The 23,503-nt window shown below is 39.6% G+C and overlaps 1 protein-coding gene and 1 non-coding gene across 3 annotated transcripts in view; both read left to right on the plus strand.

Annotated features, from left to right (window-relative positions):
* LOC115456182 (ankyrin repeat domain-containing protein 50) overlaps nt 1–23,503 on the plus strand; it is a 62,618-nt gene that overhangs the window by 22,211 nt on the left and 16,904 nt on the right. For both annotated transcript variants that reach the window (XM_037444433.1, XM_037444434.1), the window contains exons 2-30: nt 2,601–3,115; nt 4,810–5,000; nt 5,403–5,597; nt 5,818–5,936; nt 6,771–6,910; nt 7,315–7,412; nt 8,150–8,265; nt 9,411–10,013; nt 10,300–10,438; nt 11,005–11,151; nt 11,612–11,711; nt 11,917–12,016; nt 12,476–12,598; nt 12,959–13,092; nt 13,526–13,684; nt 13,989–14,072; nt 14,433–14,559; nt 14,911–14,968; nt 18,129–18,298; nt 18,986–19,123; nt 19,534–19,713; nt 20,152–20,222; nt 20,584–20,765; nt 21,517–21,658; nt 21,978–22,168; nt 22,368–22,466; nt 22,626–22,809; nt 23,080–23,263; nt 23,417–23,486. In XM_037444433.1, the coding sequence (XP_037300330.1) occupies nt 2,781–3,115; nt 4,810–5,000; nt 5,403–5,597; nt 5,818–5,936; nt 6,771–6,910; nt 7,315–7,412; nt 8,150–8,265; nt 9,411–10,013; nt 10,300–10,438; nt 11,005–11,151; nt 11,612–11,711; nt 11,917–12,016; nt 12,476–12,598; nt 12,959–13,092; nt 13,526–13,684; nt 13,989–14,072; nt 14,433–14,559; nt 14,911–14,968; nt 18,129–18,298; nt 18,986–19,123; nt 19,534–19,713; nt 20,152–20,222; nt 20,584–20,765; nt 21,517–21,658; nt 21,978–22,168; nt 22,368–22,466; nt 22,626–22,809; nt 23,080–23,263; nt 23,417–23,486 (4,579 nt within the window). In that variant the 5' untranslated portion in view covers nt 2,601–2,780. The remainder of the gene's footprint in view (nt 1–2,600; nt 3,116–4,809; nt 5,001–5,402; nt 5,598–5,817; nt 5,937–6,770; nt 6,911–7,314; nt 7,413–8,149; nt 8,266–9,410; nt 10,014–10,299; nt 10,439–11,004; nt 11,152–11,611; nt 11,712–11,916; nt 12,017–12,475; nt 12,599–12,958; nt 13,093–13,525; nt 13,685–13,988; nt 14,073–14,432; nt 14,560–14,910; nt 14,969–18,128; nt 18,299–18,985; nt 19,124–19,533; nt 19,714–20,151; nt 20,223–20,583; nt 20,766–21,516; nt 21,659–21,977; nt 22,169–22,367; nt 22,467–22,625; nt 22,810–23,079; nt 23,264–23,416; nt 23,487–23,503) is intronic.
* Trnal-uag lies at nt 3,456–3,535 on the plus strand. Its single transcript has one exon. It is a non-coding gene; the product is annotated as a tRNA-Leu (tRNA).

Raw genomic sequence — 23,503 nt, forward strand, 5'->3', positions numbered from 1 at the left:
GTGTGAATTTAATGCGGTCTGTCGTGACATTGAGGATGTACGCTTGACTTGCGGTTTGTATATTTTAAGGGTTACACTCAATTTTAGCGGACTTTTGGGGTACCATATCTATAAATATTCTATATGAAATTGACGACGTGCTATCGGCTTTTTGTAGGAGGAACGGTCTTATGATCTGTTAAAAGTGGTGAAGTACTGTGGAAAACTAAGTAATAAACTATGCTGTAGGATTAGGGTAAATTTAAAGTTAAAATTGGGTAGTCTTCGTGATGCAGTGGGCGGCGAGCCAGTGAATGAAAAGATGCCGCACGTTCGATCAAATGCTTGTATGGGTATTTTGTTTGGAGATGTTTGGTCAATCCACGACGCACGCTTTTATCTTATTGTAGAATTAAGACTGTATGTAATTGTATTAAAGTATTATTTAATAAACCGCAGATGATGGTATTATGATTCATAGACTAGTCTGCATGATCTAGGTTACGTAATCTAATGATTAGTGTCCAAGTACGTTCTATTACAGAAAAAAAACAAGTTAGAGCTAGACTCTCACGCCAAGGATTTTTTAACAATAGAATATTATGCTTAGAAGTTTCTGCCGCATCATTGTGCATGTTTATCCCGAAAGCCAAGTGGGAGATCATATATAAAACAGATATACATTATTTATTTATTTATTGTGATGGGCTGAAAAGGGAAGAATAACTTAAATACCCAAATCTGAAAATTGACTATATGCGGGAATCGAAATCACAGTCTCGTTTCACAACCGGCTCATCGGCTCGCTACACAACTTGTTAGTGCAACGTTATTAATTCACACAGCATAACAGGTGCAACAGTTCCAACAAAGCCAGACATAGACTATTAAAAATAATATAGATTCGGGGAAGACACAAGCCAGCTGTCACGCGAGCGTCGATCAAGTATGCAGGGGGACCCGGGGCGACTCGCAACGGCTGATTCACCAGTGAATCATTTTGTGAAGGGAAAAATGCAAGTTCAACGCACATTAGTTATGGCGTTGTTTAGTCTTAACCTTTATGTCGAGTTTTATATTCAGCTTCAGAATATTATAGCGCACTGTGACCGTTTCAATGCAGTAGTTTGTAATTCAAAGTTGGGTGCTGTTTGAGCAGGTGTGGCGATTAGCATCAGTTGGCCGATGTTACTTAAACGTAGTGATTATAATCTCTTTGGATGTTACTTGTATTGTCAATATAAAAATATGCGGATTCCCTAAGGTGTCCCTAAGATGTTCAAAATCTTAGAGCCACATTTTCGTTTGTGGCTGCCAAGGCATTCAAGATTCTTCTGATATGTTTTTTTGCTTATGGACGGTAGACGTAATTTAAAATTATTAATTGTATACCCTTTGCGAACCTTTCGTTATATTAGGCTTAAATTCAACCCAAGCAAATTGTTCTATGGCACAATCGTACAATGTGCGGCAATATGGGAATCAGGATATTCTAGTACGCAGTCCACATACATTACTACAGTGCATAGGCGATAGATAACTCAATACTAGAAATTCTTTACACGCAAACTACAGTTAGACTCCTACCCAAAATTAAAAATGGCGGCTCCATATAGAGTTACCACGTTCAAAGGGCTCCATAACGGTGACAAAGTTTTTTTAAATTGTCACTTGAGTTAAAAAACTTCCGCCAATTGACGATTTAAGGAGGAAGCACTCTGTGTTCACGAGTTACACGGGGTTTCGGACTTTAACGGTTAAACTTAAAGATGGTTTTGGGTCACAGGTGTTGTCATGGAAGCATGGGAGACCTCGCTTATACAAATTGGCTTACTTCCTTATGGGTCGTATACGTATTAAGCTTTTATATACGCATTTTGAAATAAAACATTTTATCTATATATAGATAAGAGAGTAGAGAGAGAGAAGCATATATGCTTCCCTGAATTTTGCAGCACCCTTTAACAGGTGAAAAGTAATTATAACAATAAGAACATCTAATTTCAGCGTGTCATTGTGTTTAGGTTCTAACTCAATCCTCCATCTTAGTAGTTCGGTCCAATACTCGTTATCGCTGCTTTCGATATATTACGGAACAGAAAATTTATGTTTAATACCGTGGACTACACAAGTACTTGAGGCATATTCAGTTCTTTTAAAGTCTATACGCCATTCATTAAATTTGAATACCATAAATTTCACCTCATTTTAGTAGTTTTTAAAAATGATGAATGAACTTTTTCAACCCTTCTGAATTGAAAGGGTGGTCCCGTCTCAAAGAGGCGTAATGCCGTAGCCAGGTCAGTCACAAAAGGGCATCGTTAGGTCTTAGTGCCGACGTGGATGCCTAGATGAGATATTGTTTTTGGGGTGCCTTTACGAGGGTGGAAAAGTGGAAGAGGGGCGCTATGTTGGTTGGTTTTTGGGGTTCTTTTGTGGGATAATTATAGGGGAGATGAATTTTGTGTATAGGTATTATAAATATGGGAAGATGTTATTTTTTATTGTAAATTTAAGAAACGCTTCTTTGTGTAAATATATTTTTTATTTTTTTGTGTGCTTTATGTTAAAAATGTGATACTTTCTAACGGTTGTTTTTAAATTATTTTCTATTGTTTCAGGTATCACCAAACTACGTCACACCGCATTTAAAAATGTATTGACACATAACTTCGGTCGTCACGACCATGTGATACGTAAATAGGCCTAATTGTAAAAAAAACCTTTCGTTCCTCTAGTTTAGCGTCAATTAGCGACAACCAAAGCGAAATTACTAGGTTTGAGCCAAAGTCTAGATTAAGATGTCGAATCAGATACCTATATACAGTCAGGTAGTCCCCAAATCTCAATACAAATCTAAGAATCAAAAAGCCCGCCAAAACATACCGAGAACTGATTTCGACCCCCTGAATTATAATAACGGAGGCAACTTTCCGGTGATGAATCCTGAAAAACTAGAGAAAGACAGGAAAGAGAAGAAGGTTAGGGATGAGACGAAGCCTCGCAGGAGTCAGAACAGGAATGAGGCGAGCGAAGGGAAGGTCGAAGCGTACTTGAGGCAGTACCAGGTCAGCATGAGGCAGCAGCAACATCGACATTCCGCCGTGAGGCAGGCTGAGCATCGCGTCAATTTAAGGTGGGTTCTTATACGCACTAAAATTGTTAAAAAAAAAGAACAACTGATAATCGCTTTGTAAGGAACACCCACTAGTTGTCGTTTCTGAACGAGTATTTTTAGGGCCACTTACGCTGTAAGATGTTACCGGTTATTAGGTTAAACTCTTTAATATTCTTAAAATTGAATATAAAACAAGCATGGCCAACAATGATCGTACAACTTTATACTTTAGTTTATTTTTGAGAAATGAATGTGACATGGAAAATTATAAGAAAGTGTTAATAAACTTGAAAAGCAATCATTTCCATGAATATTTAGTTCCTTCACGTCATGGCCTAATTCGGCGAAATATGCACAAGGCAGCGTGGCCGAGCGGTCTAAGGCGCTGGTTTTAGGCACCAGTCCGAAAGGGCGTGGGTTCGAATCCCACCGCTGTCAAATATATTTTTTACTGAAATTTTATAAAAGGAGTTTTTTTTTTATAGTTTATTCTTAGTTTTTTCTGTATCTATTATTTATCGTGATTATATAATTTTAATATTTCTGTTTTATATTATTTTAGGGTTTTTACGATGAAAAAGTAACTTAAAAAAATTGTAGTGTACCTATAATAATCCAACATATTTTCTTATTTAGGAAACATCTGCTGTTACCGAATTATTTTACAAATACTAATATATATTCAAAGCATAAATTAATTATCTATTGTATTCTTTCATGTTTAAAACTACATTTCCTGGTTGGCAATAAAGTTTGTAATAATAAACTGAAGCTAATCGCGATATTGACTTTATCCAAGTCCGAAATCTATCGCCATATTGCGAACTTTTAATCCCAAGTAACTGCCGGATGATTTTCGGATTGGAAAACTTGTATTTTTTTTTGGTTTCTTTATCTAGCATTGGGGATTCCGTTTGAAATTTTCGAATTACTTAATGCTTAATTAGAATTACGTATAAATCCATAATAATTATTGTATTAATAGGTAAAGTTTGCGAGTTTGGAATTTGGATGTATCCATGTGCATGGTAATCTCAAGAATTACTCAAACACTTGTCATAATTCTGTCGCTACTTGGACCGTGAATAAACTAAAAGGCGTGTATAATTGCGACCAGTTCGTAAAGAGTGCTTTGTGTCGTTTATAAAATAGTTAAGGTGATAGCTCAAGGTCCATTTTCATACATTTTGTTTCACCTTTAATCTGGGTAACTAAACAAGTATTGACAAGTAAAGAATTTAAATTCACGTCTAGTTAGTGATTAGTTCTCGCAGTTGAAAGAAAAACGTAAAAATAATTAATATGCATGGATATTTCGGCCTTTAAAATTTAATACGACGAAATTTTAAAGGCCGAAATATCCATGCATGTTAATTATTTTTACGTTTTTCTTTCAACTGCGAGAACTAATCACTAACTAGACGTGAATTTAAATTCTTTACTTGTCAATACTTTAGTTACCCAGATTAAAGGTGAAACAAAATGTATGAAAATGGACCTTGAGCTATCACCTTAATGTCTTCATAGATTTTAGGTCTCCTAGATTGCTCCCAGGTCTGTGGATCTCTGTCACAGCCTGTGATGGTATTACCGTAGACCAATTCAGGGCCGTCTTTGGTCTTCGGATGTATTCTGATAGTTAATTATACTTAAGAATTAATAATACTTAAGAGTTAACTATGTGTATTTTTTGTCTATTTATTTCATTATAGATCTCTGCCTCTCAACGACGCAGTGGCGACGGCTCGCGGCCACGACCGCACCCCCACTGACAGGCACCGAGGCTTCCCAGAAAGGGACGGCAGGGAGCACCGCCGCGAGCGAGACAAGGACAGGGATAGAGATCGAGAGCGGGACAGAGAACGGGACAGGGAGAGGGACAGGGATAACTTTGACTTTGATGGTAAGTTTATAAAGTTATATTTGGTGAATAGTGCTTCGTTTTTTTTTAAATAATTAAATATCTAATAACTTATTAGTGACATCTATGACCAATTCGAGAAAAGATTGTTGAGTATAGAGTAGAAGTTGCTGCTTGGAGTGCCGTTGTTTATATGAAGATTTGGTTTATAATATACTAGCGAACCGCCCCGGCTTCGCACGGGTGCAATATTTCTCCACTATTTAATGGATGTTATTATACATATAAACCTTCCTCTTGAATCAGTATCTATTAAAAAAAACCGCATCAAAATCCGTTGCGTAGTTTTAAAGATTTAAGCATACAAAGGGACGGACAGAGAAAGCGACTTTGTTTTATACTATGTAGTGATTAAACATTAAAATAAATATAATCTTTTTTTAGGTACACCTTTAAGTCCAATAGCTTCGCGTGACAAGGAGTCGCGGCCGGTCCACAAGTCCTCGTCGTCACACAAGGTGACGGAGACAGTGTCCACAGATAAGCGAAGGTTCTTCTGTCGCGAGTGGGCGTTCCAGAAGATAGCACATTGTTTGGAACAGCGGCCGGTCAGCAAGACTTGCGGGGCGCTTATATTGGGTTAGTATTTTATATTTTTGATAAATTAGTTTATCACGAAATTTCTTATTTATTATCGCATGGAATTAACCCAGTAATAGTAGTCAGTCAGTAGTCTAATATTAATTTTCACTAGTTATATACTTAGAGAGCCTTTTTGTAAATCTTTTGGTAGTACTTGTGGTCATGACACCGAGACAACGATCAGTTTTTAATTAAAATAATTTTAATATTGTTTTAGGTGATGCCGGCAGCGGCAAGACTGCCCTCTGCCAGGAGTTAAGCGAGCCAGGACAAGGTCCACAAGCTCGACAACAGAGGGCGCTGAACCGAAGGTTGCTGGCGAGGCATTTTCTGCAGGTAATTTGGCACTTATAAAAGACTGAAAAGATCCAAGATGGTGCAAGGGATAATGAGACGTGGAACGATGGTGCGTGGGTTTCAACTCCTCATTAAAACAAATGATGTGATACGAAATCCTCATTGGCAATATCCTACTAATATTATAAATGCAAAGTTTGTGAGGACGGATGTATGGATGTATGTTTGTTCCTCTTTCACGAAAAAACTACTGAATGGATTCGGATGATACTTTACAGTAATATTGGTTATACATCAGAATAACACATAGGCTACAATTTATAATGTTTTTTTGTAATTTGGTCATAATATAACGATACATATCATGTAAGTCGAAAAAAAAAATATCCCAGAAAACTACTTCACGCGGGCGAAGTCGAAGTTAATCATAGATTTTATCCTATCACAACATGCAGTTTATGTGGGGTTTTACGGTACAAGTACGACTACCGCGCTGAGGTCCTGGGTTCGAATCCCGGGTCTGGCCAAAATAATTGTGACTGGGTTTTTCCATCTTAAAAAAAATTACTCTGTCGCAGCTCGGAGTCAGGAAGTTGGCGGTGTGATACCCCCGTGCCTCGGAAAGCACGTAAAGCCGTTGGTCCTGCGCCTGATCTCTTTCCGGTAATGTCGTCTCACCGAACTATGAGAGTGAAGGAATAGAGAGTGCACCTGTGTATTGCGCACACACTTGTGCACTATAATATATCCTGCGTAGCTGGCTGACCTCCGTTGAGATTGGCCGCCGTGGTCGAAATTCGGCTAGGAGGAGGTTATGTGGGGTTGAGATTGTTGGATGTATTTGTGTATTAACTTATTGTTTTATATTGCCAGAGCAATTCAGAGAGCAGCCTGCGTCCCGGCGAGCTGATCCGTTCCCTGGCGATGCAGATCCTGAGCCACTCGTCGCGCCGGCCGCTGCAGAAGTCCGAGCGGGACACTGACGAGTGCGACACGCCCGGACATGGCCACAAGTACGGGAATTATTGTGTTTGCTCTTGATTCAGTGACGTTAGTTTTTGTTTGACCTTTTTTACTATTAAAAGAAAAATAGTAAAGGTATAGTCAGAAAATTCGAAGCGTTTTTACTATCATGTTAGTAGTAATTAAATAGAGGTTTTCTTTATGGCTTTTTTTACGAAAAATTGATCTCAGTGAATCTGGTGGTAAGTAGGGTAGGGTCCAGAGACTGTTGACTGACGAGAGATGATAATCCCTGGTCACTCGACACAATTATGCCGCCCTGATTGAATTTGAATTGTTTTACCTTTTGGTGTCATCCTGTCTGCTTCGACGAATCTAATTCCTTCGATGCGCATGCGCATTAATGTGATAATTATTACTATACGGTTATAGCTATATCCTGATTTAATTTCAGGAACAACTCCGAGGAGGAACGCTTGGTGAGCCGTTTCCGTGAACTCGGCGGTGACGATGGTGAGGAGAGCTCCAAGCCGTTGCTGGCTGATAGTGAAGGTGAGGTTTTATATATAATAATAATAATAATATCAGCCCTGTATTATATACTTGCCCACTGCTGAGTACGGGCTTCCTCTACTACTGAGAGGGATTAGGCCTTAGTCCACCACGCTGGCCTAGTGCGGATTGGTAGACTTCACACACCTTCGAAATTCCTATAGAGAACTTCTCAGATGTGCAGGTTTCCTCACGATGTTTTCCTTCACCGTTAAAGCGAACGATAAATTCACAAAGAATACACACATGATTTTTTAGAAAAGTCAGAGTGTGTGCCCTTGGGATTTGAACCTGCGGATATTCGTCTCGGCAGTCCGTTCCACACCCAACTAGGCTATCGTCGCCTACGATTACGCTTATCGACGTTTTATATACCTTTTTATTATTTTATTCCTTTATTTCTAATTATTGACAGCTAACTGTTGGTTTAGACTGTAGATATTGTGATCAACGTCTAGTGGCTGATCTGAGAATGTACTTTTATAGCACGTTGGCACGCTATAAAATTATACCTCCTAAACTAAGTTATACCTTAAATGAAAGTCTAAATTCAGTATCACTTTGAATTAAATTTATTGTTTAAACAAAAATACATAAACACATTGTAAACCACTAACGTATACTGGAGTTAAAAAGAGTTTCCTGCAGCAGCATTGGCACTTGTAAATGGTCCGGTCTGGTTATATTGTATATCAAATGATCGTGTACATCGGTCCTGTATGTTGCGCGTGTTGCAGACCAGCGCACGGACGAGGAGGAGGCGTGCGACAGCGCGCGCCGCAACACGCACCGCCTGCACGAACACCACCACTATGGAGACCTGCACGACGCCGCGCTCAGCTCGGCGCACGACGTTAGTACTTTGTATAAGCATTAAAAACTCGCGGGTGTACACAAGTCCTTAATTGAGTAAATTTAAAACTTCAAATCGTCTACGCACTTCTGTGTTCTTTTTTCAAATTACTTTTTCTCTATAAAAACGAATTTACTTAACTTAAAACAAGCATAGTGTTTCTATTAAGCCTACTGGGCCCTTATTCTGTATGATAGTGTAAACGCGTAACGCGGCCGTGTCATGTTATCTTCGAGAAAAGTGCGTGGAATGGTATTCTGTAAGCCAAATTTCTATAGTCCTAAACATGATGCGTTGTGTTACGTGCTTGTTACACACTGTCAAAATAACGTGCGGGATACAGAATAAGGCCCCTGTGTACGGACAATTTGAAGTTGTTAATTTGTTAGTTATATTTGGGGCTGATTGTACAAATTGGATGAAAATGTATAGTAGCCACGTGGCACATGAAAGCCATTGTCAACAATCATCGACTAAGGAAACAATCGCGTGAAACATCGACGCGTTGTATGTCAAACCAACCAATCACGAGTGTGCTCACGACTCGTGCCTCCATCTGTACTCAATTATTTAATTACGGTAGTTATATTGTTATTGACTTCGAATGTAAACCGTTTAATATTCTTGAATTTGGTTAGGTAAAATAACTGTGCCTGGTGATAAGTACAGTCTAGTTGTAGTATTGGAGATAACCAAAAGACTCTGTGTCGATGGTATCCAAAATAATACTGAATTGCTTTAATCAAAAAAAGTAATTCTCTTACCCCTTTATTCATAGACGTTATTTAAGGACGCAGTATCACTGTGATAACAAATCTCTTCCTCAGTGCTGACGTCATGGCAGCCTTCGCAGTACGTAGACATAGGGCCGTTGTGATTTGCTAATATTGAGATACAACTTGTATCTAGTTGGCTGTCAGATAAACAAAGCTGAACAAACAGCAAACTGTCAGATAAACAAAGCTGCACAAACAGCAAACTGTCAGATAAACAAAGTTGAGAAACAGACTTGTTATCTCAGCAATGGTCCGTCCTTACATATATAACGTCTATGAATAAGGGGGTGAAACTTTAATTGGTGAAATAAATATCGATTTTTCAAGGCACCATTAATATTTTATTAAATGTTTGTAATGTCATTTTAGCTGCCGGAAATCTTGCCCCGAAACAACACGAAGCCGACGAACCCGTTCGTCTCCGACGAGAAGGACGCTGACTTTCGGCTTTACGAGAACCACGAGAACCTGTTCCTGCGCAACATATCGCAGCGACAGTCGAAGGAGTTGCGGAACTCGCGGCTTCTGCGCCAAAGCTCGGAGCCTTTGACGGAGAAGAAGCCGCACGTTCTGCAAAAAAGCCTCTCCACCGAACAGAAGAACGACAGCGCCAGCGAGAGCGACAGGCCGAAGGTGGAGAGCAGCCCGCCGAAGTCCAGAATACCGGTCGCGAACTTCAGATACCCGAACAAAAGCGAGTTGCGTTCGAATGAAAACTCTCCGCGCAAGGGTGATAAGGATAAAGAACGCGCGCCGTCACCCAAACCCGAAGCCGAAGAGTTGCCCGAATATCAGAATGTAATGAATCCGAAGCCCGAAGAAAATGTGCCGGATTTAGAAGCGTTGTTGGAAAAGAAGAGAAGTGAAAGCGAAGATGTTCCTCCGCCTATACCCAGCTTGCCGGTTAGTCCCAGGACTTTGATTGCGAATGCGTATTATGACAAATTGCTGGCCGAACCGGAGATTCAACAGGTAAACATATTGACATAAAAAATTTTGAATACGTATTTATTGCTTGTTATAATGATACATAAAAGTTCTGTATACGAATTTCGAAGGTATATTAATTCCATGAAGATGTTTAATATGATGTAAGCCGAAATAAGTTTGAATTCGAGATGAGACCCCTGGCCCGTGTATCAGGATTATTTTATATAGGACAGATATTGATGGACATGGTGTATGTATACTTGTTAAGCAAAACACCACTTTAATAATACTTTATAGTGTCAGCTTTTTATTGGTGCTTCTCCCATAGGCCTTATTGCCCCAAAACCTGGAGAAGAACCCAGACGAATGCTTCAAGCAAGCGCTGCTATTTCCTCTGCTGGAAATAGATCCTCCCAAGCAGTGCCTGTTTCTGTTGGTAGATGCCATTGACGAAGGAGCTTCAGGAGGTAAGTACTCAGCTATTATTGTAGCTTTAGAAGACTATTATTATAGTTTAAATGATGGAGAACTTGATACTGGAGGCTCAGCGACGCAGCAGGTGCTGAGTCGTTAGTGGAATAAACACGCATCTTCCTGGTTCGAGACAAATATTCACGTGACCTGTTCATTTTTGTTTCGGTTCTGCGTATTGTAGAGCCGAAAGCCTAAATATAGTTCCTAACATCTACAACTCAAGACTTGTATAGTACAATAGTGTAGTGTCCGAAACTGTGATAGGTTCAAGACGATTCAAAAGAACTTGTGAAATACTATTTTAATAAAGAGAATTTTTAGTTTCAGTTTATTGCACTTGTGTCTATATTGTTTGAAACTGAAGCGATTATTAATTGATTAAATAAAAAGAACAATTACTGGCTATAGAAATATCCTCAAATATTTCATCTAACAACAAACTGAAACGACTGTCAGCGACCATCTGCCCAGTCTGTCAAATACTCAGTATTTTTTTATAGTGAAAAAATGATACCTCACAAAAAAAAATTTCTAATATGAATATTAAAAATAATCCCAGGTATAACATCTGAAGAACGCGACGGCACGGAGGGTTCTCGCACCGTGGCCGCACTGCTGTCCCGCCACCAACACCTGTTCCCGCAGTGGCTGCTGCTCGTGTGCACCGCCAGGAAGCACTCGCGACCTCTCACCAAGATGTTCACTGGTACCTCGTTATGGATATTTTAGATACAGTCAGCCCCAAGTGAATAATTGACAGGAATATGTTTCATATTGATTACTTTGTAATTCATACAGTTTGCCTTTATCCACATATGGATAAATTCATTTGAGAAGAATGTACCCATATAAATTCATATAGTTTTTAGTACTGAAAATTTTGCAATTAACTTCTTTCATGTTTATAAATTCATATAAGGAGACTGTACGCATATAAATATCATATCCTTTTTAGTGTTGAAAAATTTGCAATTAACTTATTGTTGAACCGCGTATGCAACCGTATCCTCAAACATGAAATAATGCCCTGTTAAATTCTATTTTTCTAGAAAATTATTTTCTAATGACTCATGAAGATTGTGGTTTTCAGAGCATTAGTTTATAATTTTTTGATCACGCTTTCATCGTCTATTACCGTATAGTTATTGCCGTGTTTTAATACCCAGGGTTCAGGAAGATCACCCTGGACGAGTTACAGCGAGCTCACGTATCCGCTGACGTGCAGAGATACGTTTTGGCGCGCTTGGACACGGAACCAAGATTGAGGTCAGTAAAGATTGAGAGCTTGTTTACTTGCTCTTTACCATATGGAATTTTAAATGATTTCTTTTTATTTTTGTATAATTGTAAATTATGAATCAATTCATCGGTAATATTTCGTTTCGATGAACAAAGCATTTAAAATACAGTTTGAAAATTTAAAAAGTTATGTCGAGTCTCGTATAAGATAACCTCATGAATTTCCCTTTAGAGCGCGCGTGTCGAGCGACGCCGCGGCCGCCGCCGCCGCCGCCGCCGCGCTCGACCACCTGCGCATCAAGAGCGACGGCTGTCTGCTGTACTTGGAGAAGGTAACCTCAACAACAACTATTATTATTCAATTAAATATGGCCTATGTTCAGCAGTGGACTTTATGTGGCTGATGATGATGATGTCGATGATTATGATGATGATTATGATGATGATGATGATGATGATGATTATTATTATTATGATTATTATTATGATGATAGTGGTGGTGGTGATGATGATGATCATGATGAATCAATTAATATAACTATTTATCATTCTAACCTATGTTTTATATAAGAAATTAGATGCAAGGAAAAGTGACATATGTATTTTATATTAAAAAATATTGTCAGGTGCTGGACGGCGATGATGATGATGATTATGATGATGATAATGGTGATGATGATGATGATGATGAATCAATTAATATAATTATTTATCACTCTAACCTATGTTGTCTATAAGAAATTAGACGCAAGGAACAGTGACATGTATTTTATGTTAAAAAATATTGTCAGGTGCTGGACGGCGTGGCGGACGGGTTCATAGCGTTGCGCGAGATCCGCGAGATCCCCGGCACGCTCAACGGGCTGTACCTGTGGCTGGCGCAGAGACTCTTCCACGGGAGGCGATTCACCAAGGTATGCCATACTGTCCTAATGAATCTCTCACTTTTTAAGAACCGGTATAGAATTAAATGTTGTCTAAAACAATACCAAAATCATGCAAATTACAATTCGTTGTTTTATATTGCACTATGCCCAATAATCAGCTATAATAACTTTTATGACGTAACAACGCTGCTGTCTGTTGTCTTGCTAGTTTATTTTGTAAAATTACATTTTTGTTAATCTGTGGAGAAAGGTGTGAGTTGTATGTTTATATACTTTAATTTATGTTCTAAATTCAAATGTAACTGTAACATACGACTATTTTTTTGTCCCAATAAATAATAAAAAAAAAATTAAACCAAGGCATATTACTTACCCCACTTCCCCCAGGTCCGTCTCCTGCTGGACGTGCTGCTAGCAGCCCGCTGTGGCGTCACCGAGGAGATGCTGTACAAGTGCCTCCTCACCAAGGAGTACAGCGTCACGCGCGAGGACTTCAACAGGAGGTTACATCTCCTGAGAAGGTGGGTGTGCTGGTGCTATCTAATATCTACAACATGCATGGACAGATTTGTCTGGATTATGTAATAAACTAAGGATCAGTGAAGTTGTCGATGACCAAAAAGTTTTTGAATGTTATTAGTATCCATATTTTTCTTTTATCTCCTCCATTAGCGTTTACTGAATTAGATAAGAGGGGCTTACCCATTCTCTACCCAAACGATAGATGAAAAAGTCAGGGGAATAAAAGGGTAGTATCAAATAATTACTATTTGGGTGAATGAAATGCAACCAACCGTCACATATTAGAAGTTAGAAGTTCTAACCTGGGCCAAGATTATATTTGGAAGCAAGCGTTAGATTAGGATTTCTTTAGCAAAGAATTAGAGACCTAATCATACAAATATTTATCTGATCAACACAGAGGCTTCTAGTTAATTGTTAATTGTATCACAGGATCCTCGTGATGGACAAGTCGACGGGGTACCTGTCGATCTTCCACCACTCGTTCGCGGCGTGGCTGGTGGACGTGAAGCACTGCACGCGGCGCTACCTGTGCTGCCTCACCGACGGACACGCCGCGCTCGCCATGTACTACACGCTCGATGCTAAGAGGTGGGGTACCAGACAAAGTGGTTTCGCAAACAAAAAAAAAAAGACGCGAGGCCCCGGAAGGAGCAAAATAATATTCCCCGGTTTAATAGTTTCTGTGTTCGCCTCCCCATAAGGCAGACTGTCAAAATCATACATATAACTTTATTGTAATTAGGTGCTGTTTTGCAGCTGATTTCAATAAACGTTTCGTATTGCTTTTATCGATCTATCGTGAAAGTGTGTATGGTCGATTGAAGTTTTGTCTAGTGCGGTTTACTATCTTCATACTTATTTGTAATATGTTAATGTCTATAATTTGTTTCAGGTTGTCCGCATTGGAGATACACAACTATGTTTATCACATGACACAATTGGAACAGCATTTGTCTTCGCAGAAGAAGAGTAAAGGGTGAGTTTCTGTCTCTTTTTATTCTTTATAACATACTAATTCTTAAATTTTGACGAAACTGAAGATAGGAGCGAGAAGTGTGGCAGTTATAGTCTGAATAGAAGTAATTTACTTCAGAGTAAAAAGATTGGAGATTTCTGCTATGTTCTACATTACATTGTGTTTTATAAATAATATTTAATTTCGATTGGATATCGATATTTTAATCGTTAGCAATACTGCGGCATCGATTCGTAGATTCTAAATATCGATACATTTAAACCTAATACTGAGTACTATTTCGGTTAAGGGTACGGATAGTCATCAAATTCCCGTAATTTCTTCAATATTTAGACGATTAATTACGTCATTATCTTGCAGTGATCAAGACGAGGTCCTGGATTTGCACACTCTCATCCTACTGTGGGTGTTGGACTCGTCGTGCGATGTGGAGTCCGCTCTCAAGAGGGAGACCGATGTGAAGAAACTGGAGCCCGTTGCAGATGAGGTAACGACTATATCTTTCAAATGAAGGCGTTTTGATCTATTATACATTAGATTGATATATTAGATGTGATAGCTTATGAAATGTCTTGATGGGTGTCAGAAATAAACCCAGAAAGCCTTTGAATGACAATTCTATATTCTATCTATATTCTTATTCTATATTCTAGATTAATATATAGCCGGTTTTGATCCATATTACGTACACACTGGGACTTTAAAACTTCCCTTAAGCAAATGGGTACAATTGCTAGCAACATCTTTTAGTATAAGCTTAGATCTCTGTTTTGTTTGCTGGGAAAGTTATCGACTACGTAGCTATACTAGTTGATATTAATTCATTGTTGGTTTTCAGGCGAATGTAAACAATAACGAAGAAGGTGACGAAGCGGCTTCAGACAAACCACCTACAGGTAAATACATTATATTAATAGTTTAATAATAGTGAAAGCGGATGGTATTAATTATAGTCTCGGTAAGTAACACCATTTTCTCCATTTCTGATGTCAAGCAGCGATGTATAGTTGCTGTCAATGAATTTGATCGCTTGTAGAGGTCCGCGGGGAAGCAAGCGCATGTGGGGCGACTGTGTATCGACCGAATGACGGGTAGATCAAGTCTATTGTTGCTCTTCGCTCCCCGCTCAAGCCCCGCCTACTGAGTCTAGTTGTTTGACAGCATTTATATATTGTATAAACTGTTGTTTTCACACTTACTAACATCTAAGGGCCTATGCACCCTACGTTTGTTGGTTATGTAAAAAAAAAACGGTTTTGATTTAATGAAAAAGAGCTTAGTTTCGCGACTACAAAGCGTTTACTACATGTCTCAGTGCGCCTTCAAATTTAATATAAAGTGCCATCGCAAGCTAAATCTATGAAAATAAAACATGCATGACTGGAGCGCAGTACCTGTACGTTGTTTCTTATGTGGATTTACAAAGCAGCGCGGCTGTAGTGCTGCGGCTGCATTCCCTTTGCGCAAATTTGATGACACCTTTATTTTTGAAAAACTCCATAAACGTATCGTTTATAGTGATTTTTCCTCAACCCACCATGATATTCCACGAGTGAAGTTTTTTTTATAGGACAATATTCCCACATTCCACAATAATACATGTAGTTAGTATGAGTAATGTGCGTTGAACTTATGTTTCCTGTCCGCGGCCGATTGACGCAAATTCAAAGGAAATGCAGCGGTCATTGTGTGGTAAAATTCATTGAAATCATTATTAGGTAATGAGTAATGGCAAATTAAATAATTATTTTGTACAATTATCGGTCACTCATATAATTATAATCCCACATTAGGAAAGTCTAAGATTATGAACTACGAGGGATTCTACTTTTTGTATAGGTGAAACAAATTCCCGATAACACAACAAAGCGCCTTAAAACAAACTAAGAAACTTTTCAGCTTTATGCGCGTGCGCAGCATGATATCTATTAGAAGTATAGATATATCACGATAAAAGTGATAGGAGTACAAAATTGAGATTTTCGATTAGGCCTTATTTAGAATCAGTTTTGATAAGATTATAGTTAAAGTTGGGAATAATAGCATTATTTTTAGTTATAATCTCATAAATTTTGTGAAAATATCTGTGAATCATCATGTCCCGGAATTGAATTTTTAACATTTTTTTTTCAATACCTAGTAATTTTAATTATACGTACTTTTTTAACGTATCTTTTCTCACTCAAGTATGTAATGATTCCACTTTTATTACCTCTGGGGCATTAGATGAATAGATGCAAATACGATTCTCGTATCGAGACCAAATTTGTTTAACGCAAATCACTATTTGGTGGTTATATGTGCCTGGTGTATTTATTTACCGACTGGCAGTTAGCCTTCTCATATGCGGAATAACGCCAGAATACCCGATTTGTAACGCCATAATAGCCAGTTAAATTAATTGTAATGTGATTTCAAAATTAATACATCGGGTTGGCTAGGGCAGTTTAATCTAAATTCTAATACATTGACTGATTTTAACCGAGTCCAAAATTTCATTGAAAAAACAAAAATGAATATGTTGAAGGGTAAGATGATAGGTATAAATGTGCAGTGAAAATTTTTGTTTATGTCTTAATGACAAAGCTATGACGATTTATAATGTTTATAAAATCTGCATAAAATTTTAGACACAACACATAGTAGGTAATAAATACAATGTGGATCACACGTTAGATTGAGGTTCATTACTAAACGTGCGTAAGACACGATTACTTAATGAATTGCAATAAGACATAATAACTATAAAGTTCTACAAATTGACTAATGGACGCACGGAAATCAGAATTTTGATTGATGTAACTTGACCAAAAAATATTATATTAGGGATAATTATATGACACCGCTTGTTTTATTTTTTTCGTCAAATATGTGTTCAGTAACGGCAGCAGATAAAGAATTTTCATGGTCACTAAAATCTAGTGCTGTTTGCTAATTTAAAGTTTCTATTGTCATATAATGGAGAATCGAAATACTTGTAAGTGGGTATTATAACGGGCACCTACTTGCGAAAAAATCTATGTAATTATAATATTATTATCACTGACCTATTACTTTTCCAGTTATTGTGCGCAGTGACACATTCCGCATAAATTTACTATCGCGTCCTGTGTGCAAAATCAACGCAAATTACACCCTAATACCGACCAATAAAGTTCAAATTGCTAAAATAATGTTTGAATAGGAAAACAATACAGAACAAAAATTATAATATAGTCACTTCCCAATTGTGCTGTGGATATGTCGTGTCAATGTGTTTATATTTGATTTTAATTAATTCTTCGTGTAAATATTGTTAATAAAATGTGATTATTGGTGTGAATTATTTTTGGCCAAGTGTACCTTGTTCTTCCTAATTTTGGATGCAGTGCAGTGTTTGTTTAAGATTATTGACCATTAATATTTATGATAGAAATATGTATCACAGTCTACTTCAGAAAACTCGTCTGAGGAATATGATTGCACTAGGTAATTCTTTGTTGTAGTTCAAGTTATTAACGTATAATTAATTATTGTTTTTAAAAATAAACCCTTGCCATCTGTTGGATTTTCGTTATTGTTCTTTGTACTACATAGTTGTACTCAAGGATTACATGTTATATATTACGGTTTTAAATAAAAACGCGATGTTAGATATAGTGCACCAGAATAGAGCCTTTGAGCTTTAAAATTTTTGTATTTAAAATAGTCGGTTCAGTTGCGTTACCTGCATTCAGGAGGAAGCAAATTGGGAATTTGTTATGCGTAGTTTCAACAATTCAAGACGAGTTCATAGAAAAGCGTATACGCATACAAAATCCTAGGAGGGAGTAACTGACTCTTAATTCTACTTCTTTCGTAAAAAGGGTACGCTTGTGACCGTCCAAATTTTTACGGATACGGTAAAGTAACCCCACTGCACTAACGACAAGTGGAGTAGGATTTAGATAAAGTATCGACTGATGGAAAATGTCTCTTCGCCAGCGATATATGTATTACATATAGCATTAAAATTTAAAATGATTATTATACAATTTATTGTACCATCAAAATGTAATATAGACGTGTGGTTGCCAGAGCCGGCGACGCTGGAGTCGATAATGCCGGAGCTGGTGGGGTGCGGGGGCGCGGGCGCGTGCGCGGGCTGGGCGCGCGACCGCCGCGTGCTGCGCGCGCTGCTCGAGCTCACGTCGCACGCGCCCGAGCCCGAGCCCGAGCCGCCCGAGACGGACCACATACGCGCACTGGTGACTACATCATACTTCTATATACATTTTATCTACAACTAGCGACCCGCCCCGGCTTCGCACGGGTGCAATATTTCTCCACTATTTAATGGATGTTATTATACATATAAACCTTCCTCTTGAATCACTCTATCTATTAAAAAAACCGCATCAAAATCCGTTGCGTAGTTTTAAAGATTTAAGCACACATAGGGACAGAGAAAGCGACTTTGTTTTATACTATGTAGTGATGTAGAAAAAAAAAACATTTGGCATGCAGAGGTGAAGTGTATTAAAAAATATTTTGGCATGTTTTTATCACAAGTGATTGTACAGGCCTTTGAGGACTTGCGAAAATTTCCCAGCCTTCTCCCCTCCGCTCATCCTAAAAGGATTTCTTACCTTTTCCCACATCCCCTTCCAACCTTCCTCCAGGCCTCTGCTGTCGCTAAGCCGGGAAATCCCAATATCCCATTCGCAGATATCCCCGGGTGTAGACTGCGGGGTCCGATACACAAAAAAATAATATAGTATTCATTTTTTTAAGTATAAAAAAATAAGTATTCAATTTGTTATTACATTTAAAGGAGAAACAGAACTCGATAATAATAACTTTATATGGATATGTAAACTTACAAAATAACCTTATATAAATCAATTTATCTAAATAGTATTAATGTAATTTAAGTATTTATTGTTATCATACAGTTAACAGCAGAGCCGCCGGAGAGCGAAGACCAGGGTAAAGTGAGCGCTGAGGAGCCCGAGGAGGTGGTGGTGGATCCCAGCGTGGTGCACGAGCTGGTGGCCAGGGGTGACGACGAGACTCTTGTGGCACTTTTGAAGGTATGCAGTGTGTTAGATGGATATCTCATTTTTCAGTGCTGTTGCTGTTCATAAATTCAGTTAATGATTCTTATATAGCCTAGAATAAAATTAACCAATTTCTCTATGCCCTATATGGCTCTGACTTGTGACTTGGTGTTACTATAACATTTAAAGCCTCCTTGTTATACTCACTAAATTTATAAGCTTTATCTCAAAATGACGTATTGTAAAAATTATAGGATATTAAAGTGTTTGAATTTTGTAAACTGTTATTACGTATATTTTCACTATTATTACCGACAATATTTGTGTCATATATACTTATAATGTACTAATTTAAATAAGTGTGATGGAGGATCTTCTAATCTATCTTGAAGTTAGAAGAAGTGTGTGTCGAATAGTTGTGAATAATGTGATATTGCTGGCAGCGTCACCCGTCGCTGTCGTCGGCGCCGGACGCGTCGGGCGGCACGGCGCTGCACGCGGCGGCGCGCGCGGGGCGAGCGCGCACGGCGGCCGCGCTGCTGGCGGCGGGCGCGCGCGCGGACGCCGCCGACGCGGACGGCTGGAGCCCGCTGCGCGCCGCCGCCTGGGCCGGACACGTCGACGTGCGTACGCCACTACACCTTACTCACTGCACTATATACTCATACTACATACATGCTACATACTGTACACGCAGGGCCCTTATTCTGTATGATAGTGTAAACGCGTAACTCGGTCGTGTCATGTTATCTTTGAGAAATGTGCGTGGAATGGTATTCTGTAAGCCAAATTTCTATAGTCCTAAACATGGTGTGTTGTGTTACGTGCTTGTTACGCACTGTTAAAATAACGTGCGGGATAGAGAATAAGGCCCCTGATGCAGGCCACACATTATTAACGCGCAAATTCACGCGTACAACTGACTTGATTCATGATCGTTTTACTGCTACACTGTGAAAGTTTGTAACATTTGTTAAAATTCTCGGACATACCAGAAATTTCACTTTGGTCATATTTGTTAGTTTTAAATAATAAGTTATAAAAACATTATTTATTTTCAGGTAGTCGACGTGCTTCTGGAGTACGGATGTGATGTGGACTGCGTTGATGCCGACAACAGAACAGCGTTAAGGTATATAATATACGATAATATGTAGAAATTTATGGGAATTTACGTCATACATACATACATTTTGGGATACACTAGAACCGCTGTAGATATTACTTGTGTATAGCATGAATCATCATCATCATCACTAGCCGCAGAACGTCCACTGCTGAACATGGGCGTCCCCTAAGGATTTCCAGATCGACCTATTAGAAGCGGCCCGCATCCAGCGACCTCCTGCGATTTTTATGAGGTCATCTGTCCACTTCGAATATAGCATGAATAGCTCAACTGTATTAGGAAAATACCACTTCCATACAGAAACCAACTTGAACAATGTTATATTAATACTATACCTTTTTAATCACCTTATTAAATTCCCCAGGGCGGCAGCATGGTCAGGCCACCTCGGTGTGGTGTCGAGACTCCTGGCAGCCGGAGCAGCACCAGACAGGGCTGACGCGGAAGGCCGCACGCCGCTCATCGCCGCCGCGTACATGGGCCACGCTGACATAGTACGGGCGTTGCTAGACGCTGGTGCCAGGGTTGACCACGCTGATCATGATGGTAAGTAAATTCATTTTTTGACAGACTTTACGGAGTAGAATATGTATAGCAGTTGCGAAGGGTGAAATTTTTCAAAAGGTAACCCAAGGCAAAAAAAAAATGCTTATGTTAACATATCGCAACCAATTTAACAGAAAACAAAAAGCGTAAATCAACCTAATAGGGAAGCCGGTAGGAATCAGGTTGTATGGACGCTTCGCTACTGATGTATAGTACGGTTTAAAGATGTTTAAAAACAGCCTATTCATGTACCAAAAGCTACGGCAAGTAAAGAGTTGCACTGGCATTTAAGATACTAATTATAATTCGTGGCTGAGTGACGTACGCGTCCGCATGATCCCTATTGCAACTATTTCATGCCCAAAGGGCTATGATGTTACCAGGGGACCTTGCGACATCGCGTTCAATTGTATTCTTGGTTCATCAGTTATATTGCCTTTGGACATAATATTATAAACTCGAGATTATAAGTTTATAAATGTTTAAGATGGCTCGAGGAAATTTTAAAAGTTGCAGGAAAAAATTGGTTACAAAAGGCAAAGGACAGAAATATGTGGAGAAACATGGAGGAGGCCTTTACTCTTCAGGGAGGTCCTTAAAAAATTTTAAATAAAAAAAATACACATTCATTCAAATAAAAGTAAAAAAAACAATATAAGGAATAAATAAAGGCTTTAATAATAATTAAATGTTTAAGATATACAATAGTTACTTTTTCTAATGGCCACTGAAAAATTATACTTTCTTGCAGGACGTACTGCGTTGTCGGTGGCGGCGTTGTGCGCGTCAGGGGCAGCGGTCGCGTCGCTGCTGGTGGAGCGCGGCGCTGACGTCTCGCGCGCCGACCGCGACGGCGCCACGCCGCTGCTTGTGGCTGCTTTCGAGGGACACACGTTAGTAATCTTTATACTGTTCAATGACAAAGGGTTCACCTGATGGTAATTTCTACGAAAATTAATTGTACAAGTACTGCATGGCATTGGAGTGTGACGAGAGACTGAGACGGGATATGAGACGAAAAATAATACACCTCTTTCACATCGACAAAAGTTTCATTCAAACTAGAAGACATAAGTGCTTTCAAACTGTTAGATCATGTCTGGATATACCTTTAATTTCTCTAAGTATTGACGATCTTTATGTGGCACTAGAACCAAGTTAATATAACTGAGTTATAAACTTTCGAATTTAAATCTTTTTATCCTTCCCCAGCGAGATCTGTGAGGTCCTTCTCGAGGCGGAGGCGGACGCGGAGGCGGCGGACGGGGCGGGGCGGTCGGCGCTGTGGGCGGCCGCGGCGGCGGGTCACGCGCGTGCTGTGCGTCTGCTACTGTTCTGGGGCGCATGCGTCGACGCCATGGACGCCGAGGGACGCACCGTACTCAGCGTCGCCGCTGCACAGGGTGCGTACTGCTGGGAACTGCAGTAATATTCTAGAATATTCTGTAGATATAGAGCTTTGAGTATAGCAATGCTTGAAATAACCTTGTCATTCTAAATTTGAAATATAAAAACATCATGCTTGGATTAAGAACTATCTGCCGATGTGGACGTGCCTTTCCTGGAAATAACCTTGAAATTTTAAAGTATTTTCATCTATAGGTAACGTCGAAGTTGTCCGTCAACTGCTAGACAGAGGCCTGGATGAACACCACAGGGACAATTCTGGTTGGACTCCGCTGCATTATGCTGCCTTTGAAGGTAAGAAAACTTGGAATGTATAAGTAAAACAAGAGATATTATAATAGGGTAAACTAAGCCAGTGACGGCACCCTGCCAGAAAATTTGGCAATGTATTATTGATTATAGTCCAGTTACTGCAACACCAGTCTCTTAACCTATTTATGTTGATCCTTGTAGGTCATATAGAAGTCTGCGAAGCCCTCCTCGAGGCAGGCGCGAAGGTCGACGAGGCAGACAACGAAGGCAAGAGTCCTCTTATGCTGGCAGCGCAGGAGGGTCATGCCAGGCTGGTGGAGATTCTGCTGGACGATTGGGGAGCGCCCGTGGATCAGAGAGCGCACGATGGCAAAACAGCTTTTAGGTAAGAAGTGAAGTGTTTTCTAAAATCTGTTATAGTTAGCATGTGTTAGTAGCTTCAGTGGGGTTAGGTTAAGTTGTATTGTATTGGGTTGTATTATCGTTATTTCGTTTTTCAATTCTTTGATTTTTTGTAAGGCAAATGCAGGTTTGGTTGTACTGACTGGCCGGGAACTAGTTTTGAGAGCTTGATTTCTCTGTTCAGTGGTGTGACTTGCTTGATTTGTGTGTGATGTGTGATGTGTGTAACAGCATGTGGTGTGTTGTTCGGCAGGCTGGCGGCGCTGGAGGGCCAGTTCGGCGCGGTGCGTGCGCTGCAGGCGCGCGGCGCGGACGCGGACGCGCTGGACGCCGACCGCCGCTCCACGCTGTACGTGCTGGCGCTCGACAACCGCCTCGCCATGGCGCGCTACCTGCTCGCGCACTGCGCCGCCTCCCCGCACCTCACCGACGCAGAGGTAAGTGCTCTCTTTCTCTCTCTCTCTATCACTCGGTTCTTATACGAAGTTCGGTTCAATTCACCATTTACTTCAAACTATGGCTACACGTTTATTGATAGATTTGTCAATTGATGGTATGATCAGTGTAATAAACTGTTGTTTTTTACACAGGGTCGTACTCCACTACACGTATCGGCATGGCAAGGGCACACCGAGATGGTGAATCTGCTCATCACTGTGGGTAAGTGCAGAAATTAT

Source organism: Manduca sexta, chromosome 28, assembly GCF_014839805.1.
Source record: "Manduca sexta isolate Smith_Timp_Sample1 chromosome 28, JHU_Msex_v1.0, whole genome shotgun sequence".
In the NCBI taxonomy this organism is placed as follows: Eukaryota; Metazoa; Arthropoda; class Insecta; order Lepidoptera; family Sphingidae; genus Manduca; species Manduca sexta.